The sequence below is a fragment of the Scleropages formosus genome, chromosome 10 (genome assembly GCF_900964775.1).
Source record: "Scleropages formosus chromosome 10, fSclFor1.1, whole genome shotgun sequence".
NCBI lineage: Eukaryota > Metazoa > Chordata > Actinopteri > Osteoglossiformes > Osteoglossidae > Scleropages > Scleropages formosus.
This window is the reverse complement of record NC_041815.1, coordinates 27348036-27375932: the sequence shown is the minus strand read 5'-3', so window position 1 is coordinate 27375932 and position 27897 is coordinate 27348036. Positions and strand designations below refer to the sequence as shown.

Genomic DNA, 27897 nt, shown 5'->3' with positions numbered 1-27897 from the left:
TTTGTCATGCGTATTCATGTATGCATGTGGGCCTTTGCAAATTTGACGCCGAAGTCTAAAGGCTGCCGGGTCGATTCTTGCCTCGTGTCGCGTGATGTGTGTCTGACACCAGATGCTTCGAAGGAAATGGATTTGTAGGGACACTCTTCCTGCCGTTGAGTTACTACATACAAGACGTTACTACACAGGCATCCGATTGCACAAGCCAGTTTAACCACCGACTTCGCCAAACACGTTCGAACCTTTACGCAACCGCTGGCCTTTATCGGGACTGCCACAAACACACACACACACACACACACACACACACACACACACACACACACTTCCAGGAGGCCCACATTTCACTCCCGCAGCCTGCCACACACTCCTGCAGGGGGCACAATGCACAAGTACGACCGCGGCCCCTCGATCGGAGCGACTCGCAGTCCCGACTCGCGCACCTTTCGGAAACTTCGAAAACATCCCAAAGTACAGAACTGTCAGATTTTTCTTCTAAAGTATCTGACTGACTGGTGTTTTATAAGTATGTGGCAATGGAGTTATGTTTTTTGCATGGAGAATATGTCATCAAAATCCATATATTTAATAACTTTTTTAAATAAATATTCTATTTAGAAATAAAATATTTTTGTAACTATATATAACATTATGTGAATGTTGTATATGACTAGAGCACAGATTTATACTTTAACGGCCGCAAATGGACCGGAAATTAAACTTGTCAACATTTCGTAGTTTGTTCATAGTTCACGGCTTGTTTCGGAGAAAAAATTTCACGCGCAACGCCGCAACGTTTCGAAGACTCGGGGCGGCGAGTCGTCGTACCCTGTTTACGACACGCATAAGGCGGCAGACCTTCAAATTCCTAAGACTTTTTCTTTATCATTAAGCGAGGCTTCTCGTTCCGTTTTTTCCAAAGACTGCAATTTAATTTTCGATATTGCTCAAATTTGACACTCCCCAAAATCTGGCAGCCCCTAGGTGACCGCCCAGGTTTGCCTAATTGTAAAACCAGCTCTGGGCGTGACCCCCCCGCACGGATGAGGAAAAGAGGCGCTTCCTGTGCCGAACAATGGCTGAACTCCTGGCCTCTCGGCTCAACGCGAAAGAGCGGAGCTCATAAACGCGCCTGCGAGAAGGACGGAGTTTAAATCAATACGGCTTTACAGGGCGGCACCCAGAACCCCAATGGAATTACTAGCACTTTCCACCCAGTTCAAACTGAACAGAAGTCTGGTCATCCAGACCTCGAGTTTCAGGATCCGTCGGGTCCACGTGGGGGTCAAAGGGCGTTGGGCGCGGGTTCACGGGGGCGGGTGCCGTTTCTCGGGATGCCCGTTAAGGTTGCAGCACTGCGGTCGGCCGAGACTGGACCCTTAATCCGGCTTCGCGATTCGCCGTGGGTACGAATCACGGAATCGGGAATCGCTTCCGATATTTCTGCCCGACAGCGGAGGAGACGTGCCGGGAGGCCAGTACGTTCGCCAAAACCCACTTGATGAAAAACGGGTTCGAACTGGTCCTACCGGAAGACCGATTTCTGTTCAGGAGGACAGGGAAGTCTTACACGGACGACAAGAAACGTGTGTGTGTGTGTGTGTCGAAGACACACGGGGGCTACATTGACATGACACATTCGTTTATCTGACACTTTTCTCCAAGGTGCCTCACAGCACAAAGTTTTTACCCCAAGTGACTTACACCGATTTACCTATTTATATAGCAGGGTAATTTTTACTCCAGCTCCAGGTAAGTACCTTGGTCAAAGGTACTGAAGCCGCATCAAGGATTTAAACCTACATCTTTTTTCTTGCAAACAAATGCACTAAGCACTACGCCACCTGCTGGAAAGGGTACAGTAAGGTACCGGTAATGTAATAAAATGCTAACTGGAGTGGAGACCCAGGAAGTGCATTTTGGAATTTCGGAGCCCCTGTTTAGCGATGATGATGAAGATGATTATGATGATGACGATAGTGGTGGTGAGGTTCCTTTTAGAGCCCTACCTGCGCCATGTCCTCATGTTTGCTCCACTTGACGGACAGAAGTAGCTTGGGCAGCGACTGGGGGAAGTTCTCCCTGCAGTCGTAGCGTAGTGTCCAGATGAGGTCCTTCTCGTTCTCGCACAGCTGCGACAGGGGATCTCTCTCCATGATCTCCTTCAGCTCGATGTGGAACTTCTTGCCTCCCCGCCCCTGCAAAGTGGCCGTCAAACATCCACCACAAGGTGGAGCCAGCAGATTAACTAAGAGCGCCCAGCTCACCCGGCAAGCCGGTGCATGTCCTTCTGGGCAACGTCAGGTTGCGTAACCCTGCAGTATTCCACACGCTGGATGGCGGGAATGTCTGGATGTTCTCACCACAATTCACTATTACGAGGTTTTGGGAGGGGGAAGGAAAAAAAAAAAAAAAAGCGAACAAAAAAAAATTGCATCCAATCATTTAGCAGATGCTTTTCTCCAAAGCGGCTTAAACATCAGCATTTAGCTCACACCTTTACGCAAGGTGACCTATACAATGTTACACACAGTGCGGTGCACTATGTACGGACGATCGCCAATCTATACTCCAGAGCAACACGTACACGCAAAGGGCAGTTTGGAATCACATCTGTGCACTGTGGGAGGAAACCAGAGCACCGTGGCAGGAAAAGTAGAGAACATACAGACTTCACACAGACTGAGCAGGAATCAAACCCGTGTTCAGCTGTACCATCCAGGTATTGCAAGACTACCCGCTGCACCACCGTGCCGCATATGTAGAGCAACGCCAGGGATCCTTACCACCATGGGCAAGCAGTCGCTACTGCGGGCAATCTCTGCAGCCTTCTCCAAAATCTGAGAAAAGGGAGGAGAGGAGGCAATAACATCACTGGGAGAACTGAGCTCACAGTTACGCTAATGGGCACATTCATATGACAGATGCCGTGTGGCATCGATGGCTGTGTTGAAGGTGGCGATGCCGGGATCATTACATTATAGGCATCACTGACTGTGGAGACGCAGCAGTGGGGGGGGGGGGGGGGGGGGGCATCTTTGATAGCCAGATTATGGTGATAACAATGAGCGAATATATTATGAAAGTTTATCATTATTTGTCCGACATCTTTCTCCACAGTGGATTGCAACGTTAGATTTATATGGAAAGGTGCTTACAAAAATGTACCCTTTCATACAGCAGGGTAATGTTTCCAGCACCAGTTCAGGGCGAGTACCTTGAAGGGTACAACAGCAGGGGCTGGGGTTTGAACCCGGGGTGACTGGTGGGCGAAGGCCGTAACCATTACTTACCAGCAACAGCATGAACAAAAAAAAAAAAAAAAAGTTTCATATGAATTGCAATCAAAATAAATGCAGCATATTTAAAGAATGCGGCAGGAAAATTAATATTTGCCTATAATAAACTGTCACTTCCTTGGAAAATAAACACCCGTGTGTCTTCGCTCCGCTGTGCCAGTGCTGTCTGTGCTCGGTGGTGAAGCGGCACTGGGTTGTACTCAAAAGGTTTCGATCACACCTCCAGCTGAAGTACCCTTAATCATAATATTTACCCTGAATTACAGTAAAAATACAGTAAAAAAAAATCCAGCTATATAAATGGGGATATTATTGAAAGTAATTCAGGATACAAACATCACATTGAAAATCAGCATCAGTCAAACTAATGATGATAATTTTGCAGGGCTCTCTCTCACCACAGGGATGCGTGACGGTCCTTACCTTATCGAAGGGTGGGAACACGACAGGACAGGAGGAGTACTCTGGGAAATAGATGTGCAATGCAGTAGCGTTTTCCGTGTACGGGTTGGTCCGCACCGTGCCGATGGGGTTGAGCATCTCTTCAAGTTCGTCTGTAGTGCAAAGAAGTGGAAAAACAAACGCGCCGTAAACACACCGTAAATCATCCCCAGAGCTGCACACTCATCATGGAGGGTGGTGGTGAGGGGCGGTGTGTGTGTGTGTGTGTGTGTGTGCGCGCTGAAATATGCCAGTTTAGGGTGGGGAGGAGTCATGTGATGTGGGTGTGGTCAAGTGTTTACGGACCAGCGGGGTGCAATCCCCTCTTACGTTGCGTTGACGCTCCTTAACGCGGCCGGTCTCTCTGCTCCTGGTTATTGACCGTGTTACGGGGTTCGCTCATCTGAGAGCCTTTTCACAAACGCGTTTGTTCAGTCGGTCTGTGACACGTGGCTCGAGGCTACAAGGGTCTGTTTATGTCCTCGTGCGTTTGTGTGGAAAAAGAGCCAGAGAGAGAGAGGAGCGACCACACGCACTCCATGTGTGTGCGAGAGAGAGAGAGAGAGAGAGAGAGAGAGAGAGAGAGAGAGAGAGAGAGAGATGCAGATGTTCTCACCAGGAAAGGAGGACCAGCAGTGGAGGATGTTGTCCCCGGTTTTCAGATGCCCTCGGTAGTCAAACACCATGGTGTTGACCCAGGCGATAGGGTAGTGCTGTAAAACAAAAGGCGTGACATCATCAGCGCTCACGACATGACAGGAACCCTTCCGAACCCGGGGGCCGAGCGGGCGGACAGCGCGGCTCCGAGAGCCCCCGCGCCGGTCAGGTGCTTTCGGGACGTTCCCCTCTCTCCCAAAGAGGATCAGCGGCAGCGTGACGGAGCGGCGCTGTCACGTCCAACGTGGGCGAAGATGGAGCGCGAGGGGGTGGAAACCGTAACGTGAAACAGGATTAGACCGCAGCCGACATGCAGAGGACCGCCGGGGCGAGGAAGCTGCCTAAAAGCAGCCGGCTTCGGCTACACGGGGGGGCGTGCGTCACACATACGGAACGGAGCTACATTCGCGTTTATCTATCGGATCCCACGGAAAGGCCCTTGCACCGATTTACGCGTTTATACAACAGGGCCACTTTTACCGTTTGGTGTAGAGCAGCAGCGGCGGACATTCAAACCCAGGCCCTTCGAGCGGAAGGCAACAGCTCTAATCACTGCGCTGCCTAGTGGCCATTCAGAGTACTCTCATCAAGCATACTAGTGCAGGAGTGGGATTCGAACCCAGGACCTTCAGGCTGCAGCAGCTAAGCACTACTCCCCCTGCTGCCCGAACGGATATTAACTGGTCGAAGGGCAGGGTGAGCCATTTACCACTTTTCCAGCCTTGCGGATGGTCTGGTACTTGTTGATGTGGGCGTTCTTGGTGGACTTCTGCTTCTTGACCTTGTCCATGACGGCGTAGATGGCGAAGCAGAGGCGGGCCATTCGCGGCAGGTCGCACACGGCAATGTCGAAGTCCAGCGTGTGGTTCCACACGTGCTCGCTCCGCCCGCTGCTCTCCGTGCTCACCGAGGGCTTGCACAGGAGCTCCGTACCATGGAAGAGCCCCGCCCGCACCTGGACCTGTGCGCAGACAGGAAGCGGACACCCGAGGTCAGACGCACGTACGGTACGGATGGGGAAGACACACCTGAATACCAGTTACTACAGGGAGGACACACTTTGTTTTTCACCTCTTACAGGATATGACTTCAGATGCTGGCTGATAAATATGTACTCTGTGGTAAAGGGGTGTGTGAGCAGACAAGGGGCGGAGACAACCTGCAGAAACCTTTTCGATCTATAGGGGGCGTCGATACAAAGGCAGAAGCGATCGACCGTGGAAAGCTGCCGTTTTTATTCAATCAAATAACTGGCGTGCAAGCGATCACCTCACCTTGGCCGTCTCCTCGGCATTGACCTTGCTTCCTTTGACCAAGACGATCTTGAACTGCGTCTGGGCATCCCAGACGCAGGTGTGCATTTGCTGGAACCGCCGGAAAAGGGGAGAGAGGGACACGTCAGATCGACGGGAGTCGTCCGCCGGGCCGAGAAACATCAGCCGCTCGGAAACGCTCAAATACTTGGCCTTCGCCATCAAAGGGCTCGGATTCCTGAAGAAGGTCAAGCGAATCGAATTAACCGCGGGCAGAAGCGCGACGGGAGAAGGTCGGCGGCGAAGCGGCGGGAAACAAAAGCGCACCGTCACGTGGCCCTTCATCAGCACTCGGGCCGATTGCTAAAGCGGCACCGTGATTCAGAAGCGCATTTCCTGGAAAGTTTCCACGCCGGCGCGATTTGCCAGGGGTGCGTGATGACGGAGTCATGCGCTGCCTGCCGGCACAGGCCCTGGGCCCTGCCTCCTGGCCACCCTCGGGCTCATTAACATTCCTTTCCGGCCAATGGCGTTGCTCGGTGGGGGACGTGACGGAACCGTAAGAGCAGTCAGCGGAGCACGCGTAGGGTCGTTTGCGGGGGGTGGGGGTGGGGTGTGTACTATTACTATTACCGCTGAAGAACAGACAACAAACTGGGATTTTAACCCCCCCAGCCACCCCCCACCCACACTTAACCACTTCCGAACATAACGGAAGCGCAGCGGCCTGTACAGACATGGAAGATTCTTACAATTACGGGTGAATCCCATAGATTTTCAATTTTATCTGGACATCCTGTTCGGCGAGTTACTGGAAAGTCTCATTTAACGAATGGGATTAAAATAGAAAATCTATCGACGGTATGAATGGAAAAGCCGGTGAGGACCACCGCAGGGAGTCAGGTCTCGCCCACATCGGAGCGCCCCCCGGAGGGATAAAACGGCAAGGGCGCCTCTCCCCTAATGAGTCCGGCTTTACTCGCACACCTCGGCCCCGTGGCGAGAATCTGCCCATCGCGTCGTTTACCAAATTAAAATCCGAGTGACCTTTCTTACGAATCCGGGGGGGGAATAAATACATCAAAGAGGGGAAAGGAGCACTTCGCCTTCGCCCTGCTGAGGGAGTCTATTTGCACCCTAAGCCAACGGGATTCCCGTAAAGGACGGCCAGGACGGCTCAGGGCAGCGACAGCAACGCTTGGCACGGCGGTGCATGGAAAACAGACACAATGGAACATCACGCTCCAGAGAGACATACTGGAGAGACAGAGAGGGACACTGATACGGCACCAGGAGCGGAGCCCCCGGGACACCCAGCTCCGCAGCAGAGAGAACGACGCGATCGCAGACCAAGAAAGAACGCCGAGATCCCAAACAAAAATGGACCGGGAGAGACGAGAACATCCGAGCGGTACAAGCTGCAAGAACTGTTTGTTTTGGATTCCGACGCCAGCGTGAGCCGGTCGTGAAGTTCCACCGAGGGCCCTGAGCCGGCGATCAACAATCCGACATTTGACGAGACTGGTCACAGAGCCCACGACTTCGCGGAGGCCGGTTCCGGAGCCGGAGCGACCGAGCCGAGCCGTCCGGGGACACTCACCGAGGGCCCGCGCCTCTTTGGCGGCAGCGGCAGCGGGGGGTTCGAGGTCTTCCGGTTCACCACGGCACCGATGGCCGAGAGCTCCTTCTCGAACATGGCCTGGACCATGCCGCAGTGCACCAGGGTAAGGTGAGGGGTATCCTTGCCTATGACACATGCCCTGACATACTGGAAACAAAAAGACATATTTGTTTGTCATTTTGGGGCAAAAGGAAAGGAGGAAAACAGCAGCTGCCAAAGGTCAGGGTTCACTTAAGGAGAGCTGGAACCAGTCCACCGCACGCCGCCGCCCGGGTAGAACAGCACACGGTCCGACCGATCGGAACTCACGTGAGGACTAGCAGACCGTTCGCAGTCATTTGACCGATATCGCTCATGACCGCAGGGGAATTTCAATATTCCTTCTGTATGAACCGCAAAGGTCGGAATTCGGCCCAGAAAAAATGCTCACCAGGCACTTGAACATTGAACTTGTAATAACTGTAACCTTAACATCGTAAGTTGCTTCGGAGAAGAAAAAAAAAAAAAAAAACGGATATTAACACATCCGGGGGTGTCTTGCTGAAAATATTAAAGGGACGAATGATAAAGACTCAGCAAGTCTAACACTAAGGAGGCTTCCAGACTTGTTAAAAAAAAAAAAAAAAAAAAATGCATCTTAGAATCCAAATGTTCCTGGAATAGATTAATGGATGAATGCTTTATGCAGGACTTAACACCCCTGGGGAGAGTCGCAACGGCCAAGCACCCTGCTAATTATTAATTATATCAAGTGACTCCTGGTCACCGAGACCACAAGGAACCTTGTGATTGAATTGTACCGTTTTTAAAATTACCCTACCAGCACAATCCCATCAACAAAGAACTGATTTCAACACTTGGCCGCGACAACCTTGCGTCATATTTTCTTCACCCCGTCTGCAGCTTCTGAAAATAGCCCGCAAACAATGAGAACCTAAAATTATGAAGGTTACAATAATATTTGTTAACGCTGCTCCTCGCTTGTTTTCGCTCATACCAGGACGTGCAGCCTAGTTAAAAATAGTCCGGAAGTTGTAACGAAACAGGAAAAGCTCGTCTCCAGATAATGAGAAATATGAGGATGACGTTCTCAAACTTACGGATGAAACAAGAGAAGTTCACACAAAGCTGGGCCAGCGACACAGCGGCGCACTGCTCTGCACCTAGAGCTGCGAATCTGGGTTCGAATCCCTACTGGGACAACCAGCCACCTGGCGAGGAGGCCAAGGGACCTCAAACTTGTCCGTGTTCCCTCGGGCGGGAGAGATCAGGTTCCGCAGGTAGGCGTTCGATTCCGGGGTTCTCGGAGGTACCCGGAGAACCCCCCCCCCCCCCCCCCCTCACGGTCTACAAACGTGGCCCATAAGCGAGAGGATTTATCTGTGAACTCTACAACATACTTAGGGCACGTGGATGTGGAAACCAGGGCTGCGGAGTCGGTGCACAAAACCTTCGACTCCGACTCCAGCAACCCAAACAATTTTGGGGGTCGACTTATCTGGCAAATATAGGCCTAAACCTATATTACGCCTCTAATTTTTGGGGATCGACTCACATTTACGTTACATTTAGTAGCAGACACTTTCTCTCCGGTGCACAGCGAGTAGCGCCGGTGTCTCACAGCGCCTGGGTGGTGTGAGAGGACGTGGGTTCGATCCCTGCTCAGCCTGTGTGGAGTTGGCACGTTCTCCCCGTGTCTCTGTGGGTTTTCTCCGGGTGCTCTGGTTTCCTCCCACACTCCAAAGACATGCTGTTCAGGTGTGTGAGTGACAGAGTGTGTGTGTGTGTGTGTGTGTGTGTGTGTGTGTGTGTGTGTGTGTGTGTGTGTGTGTGTGTGTGTTCTACTGATGTATGGATGAGTGACCCAGTCTAAGTAGTGTATCTAGCAGTGTAAGTCACCGTGGTGAATAAGGTGTGTGGGCTCATAACACTACACAGAGTTCACTGGGAGTTGCTTTGGACAAAAGCATCTGCTAAATAAACGTGAATGTTCCACCATCGCTAGGCCGCAACACACGGCGGTTTGGCGCACTGTTGCCGAGATGCTGCACGAAGGTGGTTTGATGCATCGTCGCCAAGATGCTACATTACCCCAGTGTGAGCTCAGGCAAAGCTCACCTTGTAGTGGATGAGGGGATGCTCTCCGTAGAGGAACTCGAGCTTGTTGCTGACGCGCAGAAGGAACTCGCCGCAGCTGCTCTCGTCCTCCTCCGGCCCGTGGGTGGTGATCCACTTTCGCACCGCCTGCTCCGTCAGCTCCCTGGGCGTGATGGTGGGAGACACCATCAAGCTGGCCGTGTCCTGGTGGGACGATGCATGACAAACAGAGCATCGCGTGAGAGCTGTGACACACACGTGCGTGTGTGCGTGCGTGCGCGCGCGCTTTATAGAAAGCATGAGAGAACTCCCTCTGCCTTGTTTGTCCTGTCGATCATTCCATAACCCTTGGCAAACCGGAACTCGTACAAAATCCAGCCGTGACCCCAGCAGGCTGCAACTGCCAAACGGCTACTCCCCCAACCCAGCTGGGCATCAGACCCAGAAAACCTCCAATCTGCTGCTCCCTTTCACCTCCCACACAAGGGGGGGGAGGGATCCGCTTTCTCACGCTTCCACACGAAGCACCTTAAACTCGGCATTAACGTGACACGCTACCTTCGGCCGATCGCCCGCGAACAGGAGTCCGCTTACGCCGCGGTTTCTACGCGACCACAGGGCGTCCGCGATGCCGCCCAGGCCGTTGGAGCTCCGAGAAGCAACGATTGACCGAACGAACGGTCGGGAGCATCATCGAGCCCAAAGGAACGTGCAGGAGGCGGCAGCAGAACGCATGCGGCAACACAGCAGTAGATCGACGTCACGGAAGGGAGCAGCGCTGAGTCGCGACTCGCCACAGACCTGCGTCGGCATTTTCATTTGCGTTTTATATGTTTCAATTTGCATGGGCAGAAAAACCCCCGCACACCGGGCCAGAACAAAGAGCATGTATCGAGAGTAATTGTCCTCCTGTATCACCACCAACAGGAACAGCAGTCAAATAATAATAATAATAATAATAAAATAAAAAAAAAAAAACAACCTCGGCTATTTCTGTGCTCGCACGTGTGTGTGTGTGTGTGTGTGTGTGTGTGTGTGTGTGTGTGTGTGTGTGTGTGTGTGTGTGTGTGTGTCAGACAGGCCAGCTGGCCGGACAAACTGTATGCAAATGTCATCCTAAACGGAAATAATGACATCATGCGAGCATTACACAGCCACTGTGGCAGCTGATGGTGTAGTGCTTAGCGCTGCAGCCTTTGGATCCAACGTTCGCTGGTTCAAATCCCGCCTCCTGCTGTTGTACCCGCGAGAATGGTACTTACCTAAAATTGCTCTGGAAAAACTGCCCAGCTGTATAAACGGATAAATAGTTTTAGGTACCAAAGCATTGTAGGCGGCTGTGAAGGAAAATCGACAGTTAAATGAATACGTGGAAATTTTCAGTGGACCAGCGCAGGTGTGAACAGCGAGGCCCACGGAGGGAACAAAGAAGCGACCTATGCAGAGATGAGCGGGCAGGTCGTTCGGGTAGCGCGTTCCATCTCGGTGCGATCCCTGCCCGGACACGCTCAGAATAGCAACGCTGAGCTTGAGCGGAGTCGCTGCTCAGATGTCTGCAGATACTGCGTTGTCGGGTGGGGGTTGGGGGTGGGCTCTGCAATCTACCAGACCCCGCGTCTCAGGAAAGCGGAGAGACGCTCATCCTTCGAGCGTGGCGCTGTAGCTGCCCGCGGCAGACAGAAGAAAGAAGCAAGTGGTCTAAAAGCTCTCTTCAAAGTACCGCCAACTCACACACCCGCTCACCCCACGCACGCACACACAGACAGACAACCCACACGCTGCTGCTACCCACTCGTGGTGCAGCAGTCTGGCCTAAGAAGTGGTCGCTGCACGCAAACTGTCGTAGCGCAATTTTAGATTTTAATTTTAAATCCAACCTTATAAATCAGAGGTTAACTCAAGATTTTTAAGGGGATTTCTTAGTTACGAATGAATGGAACAATTCAGAGTTCTCTGACACACACACACACACACACACACACACACACACACACACACACACACACACACACACACACACACACAGCCTGAACTGCTTGTCCTATACGGGGTCGCGGGGAGCCGGAGCCTAACCCGGTAACTCAGGGCGTAAGGCCGGAGGGGGAGGGGACACACCCAGGACGGGACGCCAGCCCGTCGCAAGGCACTCCAAGCGGGACTCGAACCCCAGACCCACCGGAGAGCAGGACCCGGGCCAACCCACTGCGCCCCCCATGTGACCGAGTTCTTACTGTCAAGTTGGTTTGGTCACATGAGCAACCCGTCCCATCAGGAAGCCAACAAAGAAGAGAGACTGTAAGACATGTTCCTGCAGGAAAGTTGGCTATGGGCCACCTGATCTTCACTCCTTTAACCACCTGCTGGATCTTCAGACACTGTTGACTCCTGAGCTCCCAAACAGCCTAGATCACAATGACTCTGAGGTGCACCAACTGAGTTTACGAGAGCGAGAAGGAGCGATGCTTGCCATCAAGCAACGCTCGTCTGTTGGGTGAGCACGACTCTGCCGAAACCATTCGCACCTGGGACTGGTCGAAGTGCATGATGACCTTCAGGGCGCCGTCGAACAGCTTCTCCTGGAGGCCATCGATGACGCCGTTCTCCAGCTGCGGCGAGAAGCAGCTCTGCAGCCACTCCATCCAGGTCATCATCTGAACGCGCTGCATCTTCTCCTCGCTGATGCGGAACATCTTGACGCGGAAGTCCTTCACCTCCTGGTCCTGCAGAGCGTCGAGCTCATGGAGACCTGCAGATCAGCGGCACAGAATCAGAGTGTCTTTACCTGCGAGGTGGGTCACTGCGTCCCATGAGCTTAATCTAGGTCCCTCCAACGAAAGAGATTAAAGATACCCTAATAAGGATCTCGCACATGGGCCGGGATCTATCGCCAAGGAGTTCAATGAGGACTCGATGAAAGGGGGAACGGCCGACCGATACGGCCGATATTCAATTACAATCGGCTGTTACCGGTCCTTCAAAAGATGAGATGTGTGGCAGGAAGCCACGACGATATCTCAACAGATATTCCCTGGAAGACTCAATGGCTGGATTTGGCCTTGAGAAAGAGCATCCCCCGGGACAGTATGAAGGACACGTGGACATGGGTGAGGTCTAAGGGACATGCGTGCGGTAACTTGAACTGGTTCCAGAAGAAAAGCTGCACTATGAACTCATTTTAGCCCCGGATACAAAAAAAAATAAATAAATAAATAAAAAAAATATAAAATCCATCACTGCCATTTATCACGTGGATCCTTTTCGAATTAAAGGTAAAGGGTGAGGATTAATGCCGCAGATCTGGACGTGTGTTCACTGGACGGGTCTGTAGATGGGGATTAAAGGAGGACTGGGAGTTGCGGTTGAGGTCCGGTTCATGGGGGGTGGGGGGTGGGGCGAAAAGGATGCAGGGGGGGGGGGTCACCTTTGCCAATGAGCGTGCCGATCTTGGAGTTGAGGCGCTCGGCGCGGCCGCAGTTGCGGGGGACCAGCTTGAGGACGGGCAGGAAGGGGCGTACGTCACACAGGCGCCGCGTCTCGTCCTCCAGCGCCTCGTGGACAGCAGACTGGTTCACACACTCGAACATGTGGGACTCCATCTCGCCCAGGAAGGCGAAGAGCGGGTAGGTCGAGGCCTGCTTCCATAGTAGCTGTAGAGCGCGCACACACGCACACGCACACACAGAGCTTATTTACAAGGAGGCCCTGAGAACTGCAGAATATTGCATAACTTAAGTAACCAAGTTATTCATTTGTGCCGATTTCGTAGAGTCCCAAAGAAAGAAGCATATATTGAACTGAAAGTTACAGTAGGTGTCACGCGTTCAGTCACAATGCAAAAATCAGCACTTGTACAATTAAGGATTTATATTTGGCGGGGGGGGGGGGGGGGGGGGGGGGAAAGAAGAAGAAAAAAAATACACACACACACACACAAAAATGACAAGCCAAATTTAGAAACATCTGATGATTCTGCATGAGTCAACTCTTCCATTAAACAAAAATGATACTGTTTTTCAGGCCGTGTGAGTATGTACAAGGGGGCTATGGGATGGCCAAGAGTCCACAAAGGTGACAGTTTGTCACACCACCCTCCCCCCCGATTCTAACTAGTGCAAACACTAACATGTGAAACAAATTCAGAAACAAATTCATATTTCATGTTATAATAATCAAATAAATTCAAACACACTGGCTGCTCCCCAAACTTATTTAGCTTTGACTCCAACTCTGCTCTAATCAAGTTATTAACGGTGAGAAATAAATAGGCTCATCAAAACCAGGTAAAAACAATCTCACCGAATGCACATTTTTCATATTTATATTTCTAATATATTCCTTTAACTCCCACCTTTGTCCGAGGGAACGTACAGGATTTGATTTTCAGGGTAACAGTATGATTTTATTTCTATATACAGTATACTATATACTACAATATTATTATAGCAACTACCATATCTGGGTAAACACTAAGAGAACAGCAACACACAAATCGTGAACTGCAGGTCCCCTGGATGCGAGGCTCACATCTGCGATGGGCTCGGAACAGCAACCTTCCATACTCATTTTCCACCTGATTAGAGAGACGCTTCCCTGCAGAACCCCCTCCCTGCTGCTTCGCCCAAGTCTTTGCTGGGTATGATGTGCAACCGACTTAACGGGTTAAAATGAAAAAGAAAAAAAAAAAAAAAAAAAGACTCAGGTCATGGAAATAATTCTGCTCCAGATAAGCAGGAGGAAATATTTCTCAGTTGTAGAAATTCTGCCTTCTTTTCAAAGTCATGCATACAGTTGCAAAGAACACACACTCGCACACCCATTTTTTAAGTAAATTAATTAATTAACCATACATGGATCATGGACATTGACCGCAGTGTGGGATTTTGGGGAGCAGCACCTGAAGCTCAAATCTGCGCTTGCCACCAGGAAACAGATGCAGTACCACGGTATAACAAACATGCTATAAACGAAAAATCGAGACCTGGTGTTTCAACACAGAGCAGAAGCTAAGTGGTTTGAGGTCTAGCTTGGGTCATAGATACTTTTTTTTTTTCTTTTTTCTAAAAAAAGAAAAAGGCAAATTACATTTCCATAATAACATTGCTCGGCATATAAATTAAATACCACCCACTAGTTCACATAACCAGCAGAGAGAATGAGTGACATGAGAAAGGAGAAACTTGGGTGCCGAAGTGCGAAAAGCTGCAAAACCCAAAGGGCAGAAACCTTTAGTCTACTTGTACACCAGTACCTCATATGTTTTCGACCTCAAAGTTCTATTGTGGAACATGCACTTTGTTTACTGAGACGAAGAGAAGAACCACTAACACCTCTCTGCTTGAGGTTTCAGCGTCTCACCTACCAGCTTGATGTGCTGGATGGTGGCTTCTCGTGGCACCTCCATTTGGATGTAGATGCCGGTGGGCAGCAGGAAGTCCACCGTGACATAGTCCTCGTTGGAGAGCTGAGAGTCCGCCGCCCAAATGTCCAGGATATCCGTCATGGCGGGAGGCATGGCAGGAACCGCGCATCAGCAGAACCATAAGGACCTGGAACGGGTGGAACCACGCTGGTCAAGAAGAAATCACATCAATCACCTAACGGGCAGCAGGGGGCGTAGTGGTTAAAGCTGGTGCCTTTAAACTAGAAGGAATCCTACTCTTACTATAGTAACCCTGACCAAGGTATGCGACCTCAACCAACCAACCAACCAACGCCAACCGCTTATCCCGAGCGGGGTCGCGATGAGCTGGAGCCTTACCCGGCAACGCAGGGAGCAAGGCCGAAGGGGGAGGGTACACACCCAGGACAGGACGCCAGTCCATCGCAAGGCACCCCTGAACCAACCCAGCTGTACAAATGGGTAAATCACTGTAAACTGCTTTACACTGTAAGTCGCTTTGGAGAAAAACATCAGATGAACGACAATGTAAAATAGGTGATCGGGAAGAGTTAGGGCTTAAACAATGGATAGACGGGGAACGCCAACGCCTCATGTCACGTTGAAGGTAATGCTTGAACTGCAGTACATCTTATCAAGCGGAACCAGCGGGGGCTGATGATGAATCTCAGGGCCCTGCATTCATCAATCACAGGCGGCGATTATCCCCGCTCTCCCTATCAAAGTGCCACACTTTAAATGCAGGAAGGCCGGAAGTTGCCGAGACGTGGGCAGCACAGAGCTGCGGGACGCATCCGACGGACCCCGTTCCGACTCCTTCAGGTCACAGAGCTGAAGGGAACCGCACGCGCCGGGTCGGCAGGTCACATCTGAACCGCATAGAACGTGTTGACAGCCAGCGACCGAGCGGTGACGGGATGCAAACCCGGCGCCTCCCGGCTGGATCGCGCCCCTGCCCTGGCTCTTTGACCCCTAAACAGTCATTTCCACATGACTGCTCATCTTCTGTATTTGTTGCGTGAGCTGCTCTTTGTGTGGGACTGGATGTCGCAATGGAGCAGAGTTGTGCGGCGCCCGCCCGCCGACCCCCACCCCCTGCCATGCCACCGGCAACCATGTGACAGCAGACCGCGGTCGACCACAGGCGGCCGACCATGCCTGTCACTTCCTACCTCTCCTCCAGCCTTCTGAAGTACATCACGCTGGCTGTGCTGGGGACAATGGACATGTGTCCCCTTCGTTCCAGCAGGCATGTCACATCTGTCTGGATCTCCTGAAGACGGGGGGTACTGAAGACCGGGCAGCTGGCTCATGACTCATCGAGAGGGAACGAAGCCCGTTGAAAAGGTCAAAGTGATCAACAGCACATAATGAAAGAAGTTAGAGAGGTCTGAGAAAATGAAGTGTAATTTTTAAGGACCACCGTGGTTACGGCTTCGATCATCACACACACTCTCTCTCGCACACGCTCGCAAACACCCTGAGGGCTATTTCGAGTCATCAACCCAACTGAAAACACACATCCTTGGACTGCGGGAGGAAACCGGAGCACCCGGAGGAAATCCGGGCGGAATGCAAGCTCCAGACAAACCGGGCCACGTTCGAACCCATGTCTCCAGCCATAAGCCGGGGGCTGCGACTGGGCACCGGCGCTACACAGAGAGGACCCAATACACCCGAACCCCCTCTACACACACAGCCGAGGAGAAAGGACACGATTGCTGGCACCTAAACACGTGGGCAGGTGCGACCCAGACTAACCTGGTTCCCTTAGGCACCTGTCACCACGACGGCGCTGACTCAGGCACGGGCGCCGTTTCAAAGAACGACTCGGAGGCCACGGTTTTGACAGGACAGAGACGTGCGAGCGTCGGCTCAAAAGCTTTTTTCAGCCTCGCGCCCCTATGAAAGGCTCTTTTTTTCCCCCCCGACATCTCAGGTGTGAAGAACATCAAAAGCGGGCGACAGCGTCTGAAACAGTTTCGCGTTACCAGAGACGATGACGAGACCCCGGTGGCTGGGGGAGGTTGTAAGTAACCGCATAACGGCCCCCCCGACCCCCACTACACCAGAAAAGGCGGGGGGGGGGAGTTGGTGCAGGCGACAGTCTATCTGATCTGATAACAAGGACTTTATGCATTACAGTATTATTCTGTGATCAGCTGATGCCTCCACCCAAGGTGACACGGTACGATACGGTACGTGAGCCTGCGGGGTACAGGCAAGTCAGGTCCTCGGAGCTCAGATGACACCCGGGCCATTTGATAATGTGAGGCCCCTCGCTGTTCGGGAGGAGGGTGAAAAACATACTCTAATAAAAGAAAATAGCATGTAAAAAACATTTTTATCCATAGAAGGCGCGACAGTATGTTGTATTCAAACAAACACGCGCACACACTAACGCACTTAATTTACCATATCCAGATTAAGATTCTTGATTGAGGGTACGTGCAGCAGGCGGGATTCAACTCTAGGGCCTTCAAGTGGAAGGTAGTAGCCACCTGCTGCTTCCCGATAGGGTAAAAATTACCCTGCTGCATAACGTATATGAAGTAGCGTAGCGTATGGCCCTAATGCGGTAAGTCACCATGGACAAAGATGTCAGATAAATGACGGTTAAAAAAAACTGACTAACAATCTCGAAAAGGAAGCGACGCGAACTGAGAAGAGGGTTCTTATCATCTCAGGCAGGTTTGTCCAGTGAACAGGGAACATTAAGTCGCCGAAGTCCACCGAGAAAAGCGAAACGCGCCGAGGGGCGCAAACTCGCCACCGACCGTGCAGAGCTGCGGCTGCGAGGCCACATCAACAAATAAGAATTTCAATTAATATCTCAACCGCAGAACATCCTGCCCTTCGCAGACCCCCCCCCCCCAAAAAAATTCCTCCTTGATGAGAAAGAAAAGTGCGGCCCATTTCCCCGTTCTAAAAACACCAGGCCGCGACTTCACACCGGGGGTCCACGCGGAGGTCCCGATTCGGCATCGGCCCGTTACGTCCGCCTCGCCGGGCACAAACGGGACCCTCCGCCCACCGCGGGGGTGTCGCTGCGCCCCGGGCGCGCTTTCGGCATCCGAGGGGATTTCAGAAAGCTGGCATGATCCGCGGTCAGAGCGCTGCACCCGCGCCTCTGACTCACCGTCCCTCCAAGCGCTGCGGTCTTTGACTCACAGCGGAGCTCCGCAGCAGACTGGCGACGCAGCGCAAACATCGACTGAATGATTCCACCTGTTTATGGGTCGCCACGGCGACCTTTAAGTGTTCGCGGTGTACGAGAGCCACGAGAGGTCCTTTCCCAAATCAAAGCAGCTTTACAGTGTGTGTGTGTATGAGTGAGAGAGAGGAGGTGGGGTCTGTCCACTGAACAACCCTGCAATGGCGGAAATAAGACACCCAGTGGGGCAGAAGAATATGAAGAAGGGAAAAAAAAAAAAAAAAAAAAACATTCCAGAACCAAGTGCTTTTAATGTGTGTTCAGAGCAACGGCTTAAGCCTGTGTGTGTGTGTGTGTGTGTGTGTGTGTGTGTGTGTGTGTTCGTTCACTAGAAGGACAACATGTTCAAGGAAATGTAGCGCTCAGCACCACAGGAACTCTGTGTGTGTACACACACACACACACACACACACACACACACACACACACACACACACACACACACACACACACACACGGTAAAACGAAAAAAAAAAAAAAAAAAAAACCACACACCATACATATACTAAACATATACCCTATATTATAAAGCACCTGAGTAAAGGTAAAAATTGTTTAGGGATGTGTACAAGCTTATAACACTACTACTAATAACAATAATAATAATTTGTTTCCTTTTCTCCAAAGCATCTTTCAATGTTAAGTGTAAGCATCTTAGTGTACAAACCTATTTGCCCATTTAAATGGGGTAATTTTGCTGTATCATTTTACCTCGCTCAAGGGTACTACAGAAGGCGGCGGGGGCCGCACTAAGTACCCCCGAAAACAATGTGAAGAACTTGAAATTCCTTCGGCAGTTTACACAAGAGGGACCCAAGAGTTCCCAGACGAGACGAAACACCCCATTTGCGTGGAGCCACGCCCACTCCGCCATTTTTCCAGCTCAAGCGGGGTCGGTCGCCTCTCCGGCGATCCGCCCCCTCCCAGCCCCGCCTGACCCGATCGGCCTTTCCTGGCGCTCGGACGCGACCGGCTTCCCCAGAACCATCCCGACACCTTTCATTACAGCGATGCGCCACGGTCCAACTGGGCATGTTGTTTGGACGTTTTAAATAAGGTGCTGCTGAGATAATGAGGCCCGTCGAAGCCGGAAAACGTTGCGAAGGACGTGACCTCGGAAAAGCGACAGACCGAACTTTCTACGTTACGGCGACTGGGAACGACTGCTACGCTCCGGCTCATTTGCATCGCTATCAAAGTGGCCCCGCCCCCCTCCTTCCAGCTTCTTAATTCGTTACAGGGCTCCCGCAGCACTGATCGCACCTCAATCACTTTGATAAGGGGCAGGCCTTGTATTCATGCTGGGCACGTCTGGCTCCTGCCCACGCTGTGTCCTCAATCGGCCACCACGGGGAAGCTGCAATGGCAGTGGGGGGGGAGCATCCAGGCTGCTCGATCTTCAAGGGTCCCAGTCGTCTCCCCTGGTGGGGATCCCGACTGCTCTGTGGTTTACACACCCTTGCCGCACGTCCTAAATTCCGGCACGGCCGAAATCCACGTGGCTCAAGTTCGCGTCGCCCACCCCAGCCGTGTTTGCGCACCTCGCTCTCCCAGACGCACCCTCCGCAGAAGCCTCTTCTCAAGCACCTTCACATTTCTTCTAGGAAAGGCTGCAGGTTCCCTGAACTACTTCTAACTCCCAGTAGAACCCGCCTCATCCTCGCTCCTCGAACTGCGGTACTTTAGGGTGTTTTCCTGAACTGCTGTCAGGTCTCCTGTGCATTTTCCACAGATCTGCTTGCTCAGATGTAGCGCTAAGCGAGCACGGTACATTTACACCTCTTCATCTGGCCGACACCTTCGCCAAAATGCCCGACAGCCTTAAGCTGCTTCCAGTAATTTACTCACTTACGCAGCAGGGTAATTTTTACTGCATCAATTTGGGGTAAGTACCTTGATCAAGGGCACTGCAGCAGTATGTGGGATTCAAACCTGCGAACTTCAGACCTGAAGGAAGTGCTCTTACCGCTCCGCTGCCTGCTGCACCTGAACACAAACTATAATCAGCTCGTCTTTTTCCCGACCGTTCGTCATAATTCCTCAAACAGTAGCAGCTGGCCTGCTGGAAAAAGGCGCAGTGAAATCACACCCTTGCGCGACGCCGACCTTTTAACCCCCCCCGTTGAAACCCAGTGGATTAAAGGTTTCAGGTTCGAAAAAGATCAAAGCAGGGTGGACGCAAAGGGCAAAAACCGGTCAAGATGGCACTCATAACCGCGTATTTCCTTGGGTACGGAGGCAAACAGAACGAATACACAGATGAAGTTTACACAGGGATCCCGGCAGCGAGATGCGATCTGTCACCGGAGAGACTGCGACTCTAAAGCAAACACCTCATGCGTGACAAACAGAGCGTGACACAGGATATTGAGTCCACTCAATTTCCTTAGAAGACTTATGGATGTAAACGCGGACCCGATAAGGTTGAATTAATTGTCGGGATAAACTTTGGACCAATGGCTACGGAGCAGGGGCGGAGGGGTCGGGGGAGAAGAACCAAGGCACGAGGGCGAGCGCACCAATGGGAACGCGGAGAAATGGTCGGGTCGAAAAACACGCCTTGGCGCGGGGCGATGACCCCCACCCCCACCCCGGATGCTCATCGCACATACCCAGCGTCTATCAGCAGAAGACGTGCTGAAGGAACAAACACACACCAGCTGTGAAATAAACGGATAAACCCTCGGGTGTAAATAAACTATTCAGTGGCCATATGTTCACGGTGCTGTTTGTGTGGTTACACCGGAGGTGTAATTAAGAAAACCAGGCCCAGGAGTGGGTGCAGGACCGGTGAGACCCACCGGTAGGGGTATAAGGTCTCACTGCTCCAGCCTTCCCTCCTTGCGGAGCATTTTGTTTAAGCGGAGCTCTCTATTACCACCATCATCATCATCACCATCACCATCATTAATAATTTACCCAATGCTTTTCTCCAAAGTGACTATGTTTAACAGCTTACACTGATTTACCCATTTGTACAGCTGCGCAATTTTTACTGTTTCACTTCAGGGTAAATACCTTGATCAAGGGTACCACAGCAAGAGGTGGGATTTGAACCCGGGTCCTTTTGAGTGCATGGCACCAGCTGTAACCACACAAATATCATTTCTGCCCCGAGTCGAACGAGTCGCTGGATGAATCACAGTACTGATCTCCCCAAGCTGAAGGCAGTAGCAGAAAACTCACTTTTTAAAATCAAGTCCTTGCAAGTTTGCTTCAACTTATGAGGAAACTCCCCTGGCTGCAGCGGTATTACTAAACAACAAGGCCTCCATTCCGGTGTTTGCAAACCATCAGAAAAGTAGTTTAAAAAAAAAAAAAAAAAAAAAAAAAAAAAAAAACCCTCTGAAGTTGTGATAATTAAACTAAATCCTAATTAAAGAATAAATAACTTCAATGTTATAAAAAATTGATATATAATTTTAAAAACCATCAGTTATGCAAGACAAAAATACTTACATGTATTTATCACTAGACGTCTCCCTCTGAAGCAATTCACAATCCAACAAGTGTAGTAAAAAAAAAAAAAAAAAAAAAAAAAAACTTTATTTGAACTGTAGACGAAGGAAAGCTGTGAATCCTTCAGCTAGACAAAAATGAAGACTGAAACCCCTGTCCCACTGGGTCATCCTCCAGTTCCAGGACCCACCGGGACAGCCCATGGACACACCCACCCCACAGGGAGATTGGGGGGGGGGGGGGGGGGGTCATTTCACCGCAGACACACCTATCAACTTCTCAGAACAATGGGCTATATTACCTTTAACAAATTTATGCAGAGACAGAAGTCCTGTGATACAAGCGGAGTCCTCCTGCCGAGTGACCGTCAATAGTCCTGCTTGAATATCAAAAGAGGAGAACAATGGCGGCCCGAGGAACTGATGAGAAAAGTAACACTCCACTGTTCTTCATTAGCACATGGAATCTTATACTGAGAGACGACTGATGAGGTTACAAGTGAAACTCACAGGGTGGAAAAAGTGGGGGGTGGAATTGGTCAAGCCAAACCAAAGACTTTCAAACGGGTGATGACAAGTTTCTGAAACCTTCAACATTTACTTTTATTCACCCAACAAGTGTTTTTTGCTTCAAATTGATGTAGAACTGTAGCAGGTGGTGTTCGAGTCATTTACGTATGGTCAGGAGAGAAGTGGCTCTGAAAGAGATGGGCTTGAATGGCGGGAGGGATTCAGCAGCTCTGAGGAACAGAGGGAGTTCGTTACCTCGCATAGTAACCAAGACCAATAACTGATGAGCTTTTGAATTCACGTTTATGTATACAGCCATAGCTGCTTTTCTCCAAAGTGACAAACTGTAAGATACAACTATTAACCCATTTATACAGCAGGGTAATCCTAGTGGAGCAATTTCAGGGTAAGTACCTTAGGGCTCAGGAGTACTATAGCTGGAGGTGGGATTTGAACCTGCGATCCAAAGGCAGTGGCTCTAACCTCTATGCTACCAGCTGCCCTATTCAGATGGCTTGTGTTGAGCAGGCAAAGTCTTCTTGATCTACTTGCAACTTATCCAGATGATCAAATGCAGCTCCATCAGAACATATTTCATTTATCTGGATCGTGTTTTAACAGGAGAGAGGCAAAAACATAACGACCATGACAAGGGCAACAACTAATGAGAACAACGCACTCAGATGCCTGCGCGGCGGCTTTGCCGTTGCCACGGGAAACGAGGCTGCCGACACCGTGGCTGCAGACGGGGGGGGGGGGACAAAGCTGAAGCCTCCTTCCTCCCGGTGTCTGGAGCACGGCCACCGCAACCGTGCGGACGCCAGGAAGGCGGACAGCGTACCGTAGTACGGAGAGCGGTGCGTAGACGGCGTATTCTAGGCAGCTCCTCACTCCCCACTTCCCTAATCCAGTTCTCGTACCGGGAGCTTTCTGAAGAAGAACGGAGGCAATTCACAGCGTATTTACCTGGGTGTGACAGAGACAGGACAGGACACACACACGCACGCACGCAGTGCGTGTTCTCTCGTCTCTGTTCCACTGGAAGGTGCGCTCAATTCTGGTCCCCCCCCCCCGCAGCCCTAATCAGCCAAAGCACATGCAAAAAAGGTGGGAGATGTTATCATGCGCGCTGTGGGACAGGAGCTCGGGGTGGGGGGCAGGGGAAGGCTAACGACACCTTTCCAAGAACACTATCTCTCCTGTTTGTTTCCAGGAACCGGCTGGGCCGCGGCCCTTCGCAGGCGATGGGAAGAATTCGTATGAGGGACGAGGAGCCGACGTATCCAAAGGCTCACATTCTCGAGCGTGCGCACACACGCACACGCATCATATGTGGTGTAAAAGTACATGAGCACCAGGCAAGGGAGGGGAAGTTCGCTTAAAAGGCTTACTTTACACATGCTGCAACGCATATTGGGATGCAGCAGGGGGCGTAGTGGTTGGAGCTGTCGCCTTCCAACTCGAGGACCCAGAACTGAATTCCACTCCTGCTACTGTAGCCTTGATCATGGAATTTACCATGAACCGATACACTAAGAATTACCCCGCTGTTTCAACAGCTAAATAATTTTAACTGGTTTAGAGTACAAACTGTCCTTATAAATTATTCTAAGTATATGACGGCGCCATCATCTTTGGCTCTGAGGGTCGCAGGTTTGAATTTCAGCTAGTGCTGCAATACCCCTAAATAAGGTAGTTACTATAAAATCGCTCCAGAAAAAAAGAAATTACATTTAACTCACACTTTTCTCCAAAGCCATTTACGATGTAAAACTACATACAATTACTTACCTATTTATACAGCTGAGCAATTCATAGTGGAATAATTTAGGGTAAGCACCTTGCTCAAGAGTACTACAACTGGAGGTAGGATTTGAACCTGCAACCTCTAGGTTCAAAGGTAGCAGCTCTAAGCCAAATGTCTCCTTTAAACAGATGGTAGCTCAGCGGTTAGAGTTACTGCTTTTGGATCAAAAGGTCGCGGGTTCGATTCCCACCTCACTGCGGTACCCTTGAGCAAGGCGCTTACCCTAAAATTGCTTCAGTAAAATTACCCAGGTGCATAAATAGGTAAATAACCGTAAACAGGTTAAGATGAGTTGCTTTGGAGGAAAGCGTCATATAAATGAATGATTGTAATGTATTCCCAAGAAAACTGTCGACCTTTGATAGAAAACACTACTTGCCATAACAGAAAGGAGGAAGGCGACCAGCTAAGAGGATTTTCCGCACTGTTTGTGCAACTTTACTCATCTGTTGGTTTCAGTTCATTTTCCATTGAACCCGAAAGATGCCGTTTAAAATACCCGCGCTGCGTGTTGCCAAAAGGAACCCTTTCTCGTGTTTCGTTATTATCCAGACCCAGACCCACAGCTCCTCCAGACAGCTACATGCACCTCAGCAAAGCATCAGGAAATAATAATAATAATAATAATAATAATAATCCAGCAAGGAAACCACACAGAAAAAGGTGTCAGATGATTAATCAAGTGTGTGTGTGTGGGTGTGTATATATATATATATATATACACATATACACACACACACACACACACACACACACACAACTCAAAAATTACACTATAAACTTAAAATGTTTTAAGTAGCTTAATACTGTGAGTTAACGAGGACAAAAGTTTCGGATAACTGATTAAGTGTAAATACCAATATATTTATGAATCTGGCAGCAGGTGGCATAGCAGTTAGTCTTTGCCTTGAATTTAAAGGACCCGGGTTCGAATCTCACCTCCTGCTGAAGGACCCTTGATCGAGGTATTTGGTAAAAATTAACCAGCTGTATAAATGGATGAATAAATAACTATAAATAAATAAATGTTGTAAGAATAAGTAATAAAGGCTGAAGTCACGCACACGCGTCCTCCACACACACACTTTCTGAATGAACTCAGTATGCTGTTGCTTCTCTCCCGTTGTGCACATGAGGAGAAATGCAAATACATCCACAGCCCGGCTCCTTTCACACCCGACTTGACACACTACGATGCGTTACTCACACCACGATCACTCACACACAGGACAATTCAGACACGGCTATTTAAACGACTCAGAAATTTACATTCTTTTCCATTCAGTTTATCCAGCCGCACTTTAGAAGTCGTCGCTTTGGAGGAGGCCCTCAAATTAACCGGGTTTTCACATCACCTACCGCTCACGGACCCCATCGTTTACATTTCTTGCTTTAGGTGACACTTTTCTCCAGAGAAACTAACTATGTTATTATAGCAGGAGCCAACGAAGGCGTTCTAACCACTACGCCACCTGATGCCGAGTTGGTGCATAGCAGCAAAACCTCCAGTTTACTGCTGAAGTACCCTTGATCATGGTACTGACCCTCAGGTGACAGTAAAAATTACCCTTTTCATCTGTTGGTATGATGCACTTATGTATAATTATGTTACTATATACAAACACCTATACAAATTGTTAGTTAATATACAAACCACTATACAACAGAAGCCATTGTCTGACAGCACAGTGGCCACAGCCGCTGCCTCTGGATCAAAAGGTCGCAGGTTCAAATCCCACTTACGACTGTTGTACCCTTGATTTGGGTACTTACCCTAAATATTTACTACAGTAAAAACAACTACAAAGATGTGTAAATGCATTAAGTGTAGGTATCAACACTGTGAGTTGATTTGGAGGAAAGCATAAATTTAAATAAGATAAAATCACTTTACCGAAAGGAGTCAGCTACAGCGATGGGTAATAATAATAGTAATATAATGATACGGTATAATAGTAACAATAATAACAATCATACTGGATATACACATGTTCATTTGCAGGGGCAGGGCAAAGAGTAAGCGAGAGGGACGAGACCCGTCACCCTGTCCCCCTCGACCAGGACCGATGCGACGGGCAGCAGTCCAGCTCTGTTCGGTCCCGGGTGCCTTCGACTGACAAAGGTGTGACCGCCAACATCACCCTGACACAGCACTCAGTCGGTGTCACCATGACACTGGGCAAGCGAGGAAGCGAGAAGTAGCACAATCTCAAACCTACAACCCCCGCCCCCCCCCCCCAACACACACACCACCCACTATACGGGAGCTTTAAGCAATATTAAATTTTAATCACCTATTGACATACTAAATAAATAAACGCAACACCACACTGAAGGGGCCCCAATCAATCTGCTGTTTTTCTTTCCAATCATTCATGAGGAAAAAAAAAAAAGTATTAATCTGGTAAATCTAATATCAGCCATGTGCAGCAATGCTGAGCTTATGAAGTAAAGCAATAAACATTAGACGCCTACTCAGTTCCGCAGATTACGGACGTCCTGTAGCTACGTGTCTCTACAAGGCACCCCGAAAAAGCTCCTCATGCCGATGTCATAGAAAGGCTGAAAGAGGGATCAATGAGGAACAATGTTGGCCTCTCATTTCTCCTCTAGTGTTCCTTCATAGTAACTATAATAACAAACATCTCCACAAACATCATAATTTCTTTTAAAGTCTTCCTCAGCTGTCAAAATATTAGACCTTTTCCAGGGAATAAGGGCATGACTTTCATATTCATATGCAGGCAAAAAATGAGGGGTCTGGACGGGTTTGTCCAATAGGTCTTAGTGAAAGGGGGTCGTCATAGTCGTCGTCGTCATCATCACCACCACCTTATTGCACAACCAGCACGGTAGGGCAGGTTAGGAGCTGCTTAAAAGACATATGAGAAGGAAGGAGTGGCATGGGAATATAATGACTCATACCCAATAGGGTGCAGGATCAAATCCCAGGGGGACACAAAACCATGGAGTAAATGGGGGAGAGGCAGGTTTCATGGGAGGCCTGTCTTCAACCATAATGCGGTTAATAAAACTGATATATACTATAGCCACCATAAATGAAACTGAGTCACATGATAACACAGCCATAGCTCGACACACACTCAAAACACACACTGCACCGCAAGAAAACAATGTCTTTTCAACGTACACATTCAAGATTCAGCATTTACCAATTACTATGGTGTTTTACATTCGTGAGCCTCGAATCCGTTCACTTTCGCTGTGGACCTCAGACAAAAAACACTGGACACCCCTAGCGTAAACGAAGAAAAATATTTTGACTATTACTTTTTGTTTCTTATTTAACGTTTTACTCATTTTTAATTTTTTAAAGAATAGTAATGACTATTTAATATATTTATTCATTTATCTGAAATTTCGGACACAACCCTGAAATTGTCGGGCGGCACAGCGACAACTGCTGCCGTCTCACAGCGCCTGGTGGTGCGAGAGGACGTGGGTTCGATCCCCGCTCAGCCTGTGTGGAGTTTATGTTCTCGCCGTATCTGCGTGGGGTTCCTCTGGGTGCTCAGGTTTCCTCCCACAATCCAAAGACATGCGGTTCAGGTTCACCCATAGTGTGTGAGTGACAAAGAGTGCGTGTTCCACTGATGTATGGATGAGTGACCCAGTGTAGTGTAAGTAGTGTATCTAGCAGTGTAAGTCTTTGGGTGCTCTGGTTTCCTCCCACACTTCAGACATACTGTTCAAATTCCCTGATAGTGAGTGAGTGACAGTGTGTTTCACTGATGTATGGATGAGTGATCCATTGGAAGTAGTGTATCTAGCAGTGTAAGTCACCGCGGTGAATAAGGTGTGTGGGCTGATAACACTACATAGAGCTCACTGGAAGTCGCTTTGGTGAAAAGTGTCTGATAAATGTTAATGTAAACTTGCAATACTAAAAACTGCTCATGCTGATTTACCCATTTATACTACTGGACAATTTTTACCTTAGCAATTCAGGGTAAGTATCTTGATCAAGGGTACTACAGCAGGAGTGAGGGATTTGAACCTGACTCCTTGTAACCACTCTACAACCGGCTGCCCCATATCCAGCGTAATGAGGCTTCAACGCGTTGGGAATCAGCGAAGGATCAAACAGTAGCACGGTAAAGCGGCTGCCTCTCTTCCCCGAT

At 49.8% G+C, this 27897-nt stretch overlaps 1 protein-coding gene across 2 annotated transcripts in view; it reads right to left on the bottom strand.

Annotated features, from left to right (window-relative positions):
- Nucleotides 1-27897, bottom strand: part of pik3cb (phosphatidylinositol-4,5-bisphosphate 3-kinase, catalytic subunit beta) — a 56496-nt gene that overhangs the window by 10736 nt on the left and 17863 nt on the right. For both annotated transcript variants that reach the window (XM_029255425.1, XM_029255426.1), the window contains 11 exons: nucleotides 14728-14914; nucleotides 12790-13015; nucleotides 11891-12114; nucleotides 9390-9572; nucleotides 7251-7418; nucleotides 5672-5761; nucleotides 5107-5358; nucleotides 4357-4453; nucleotides 3723-3853; nucleotides 2787-2840; nucleotides 2010-2198 (listed from right to left, as the gene is read on the bottom strand). In XM_029255425.1, the coding sequence (XP_029111258.1) occupies nucleotides 2010-2198; nucleotides 2787-2840; nucleotides 3723-3853; nucleotides 4357-4453; nucleotides 5107-5358; nucleotides 5672-5761; nucleotides 7251-7418; nucleotides 9390-9572; nucleotides 11891-12114; nucleotides 12790-13015; nucleotides 14728-14880 (1767 nt within the window). In that variant the 5' untranslated portion in view covers nucleotides 14881-14914. The remainder of the gene's footprint in view (nucleotides 1-2009; nucleotides 2199-2786; nucleotides 2841-3722; nucleotides 3854-4356; nucleotides 4454-5106; nucleotides 5359-5671; nucleotides 5762-7250; nucleotides 7419-9389; nucleotides 9573-11890; nucleotides 12115-12789; nucleotides 13016-14727; nucleotides 14915-27897) is intronic.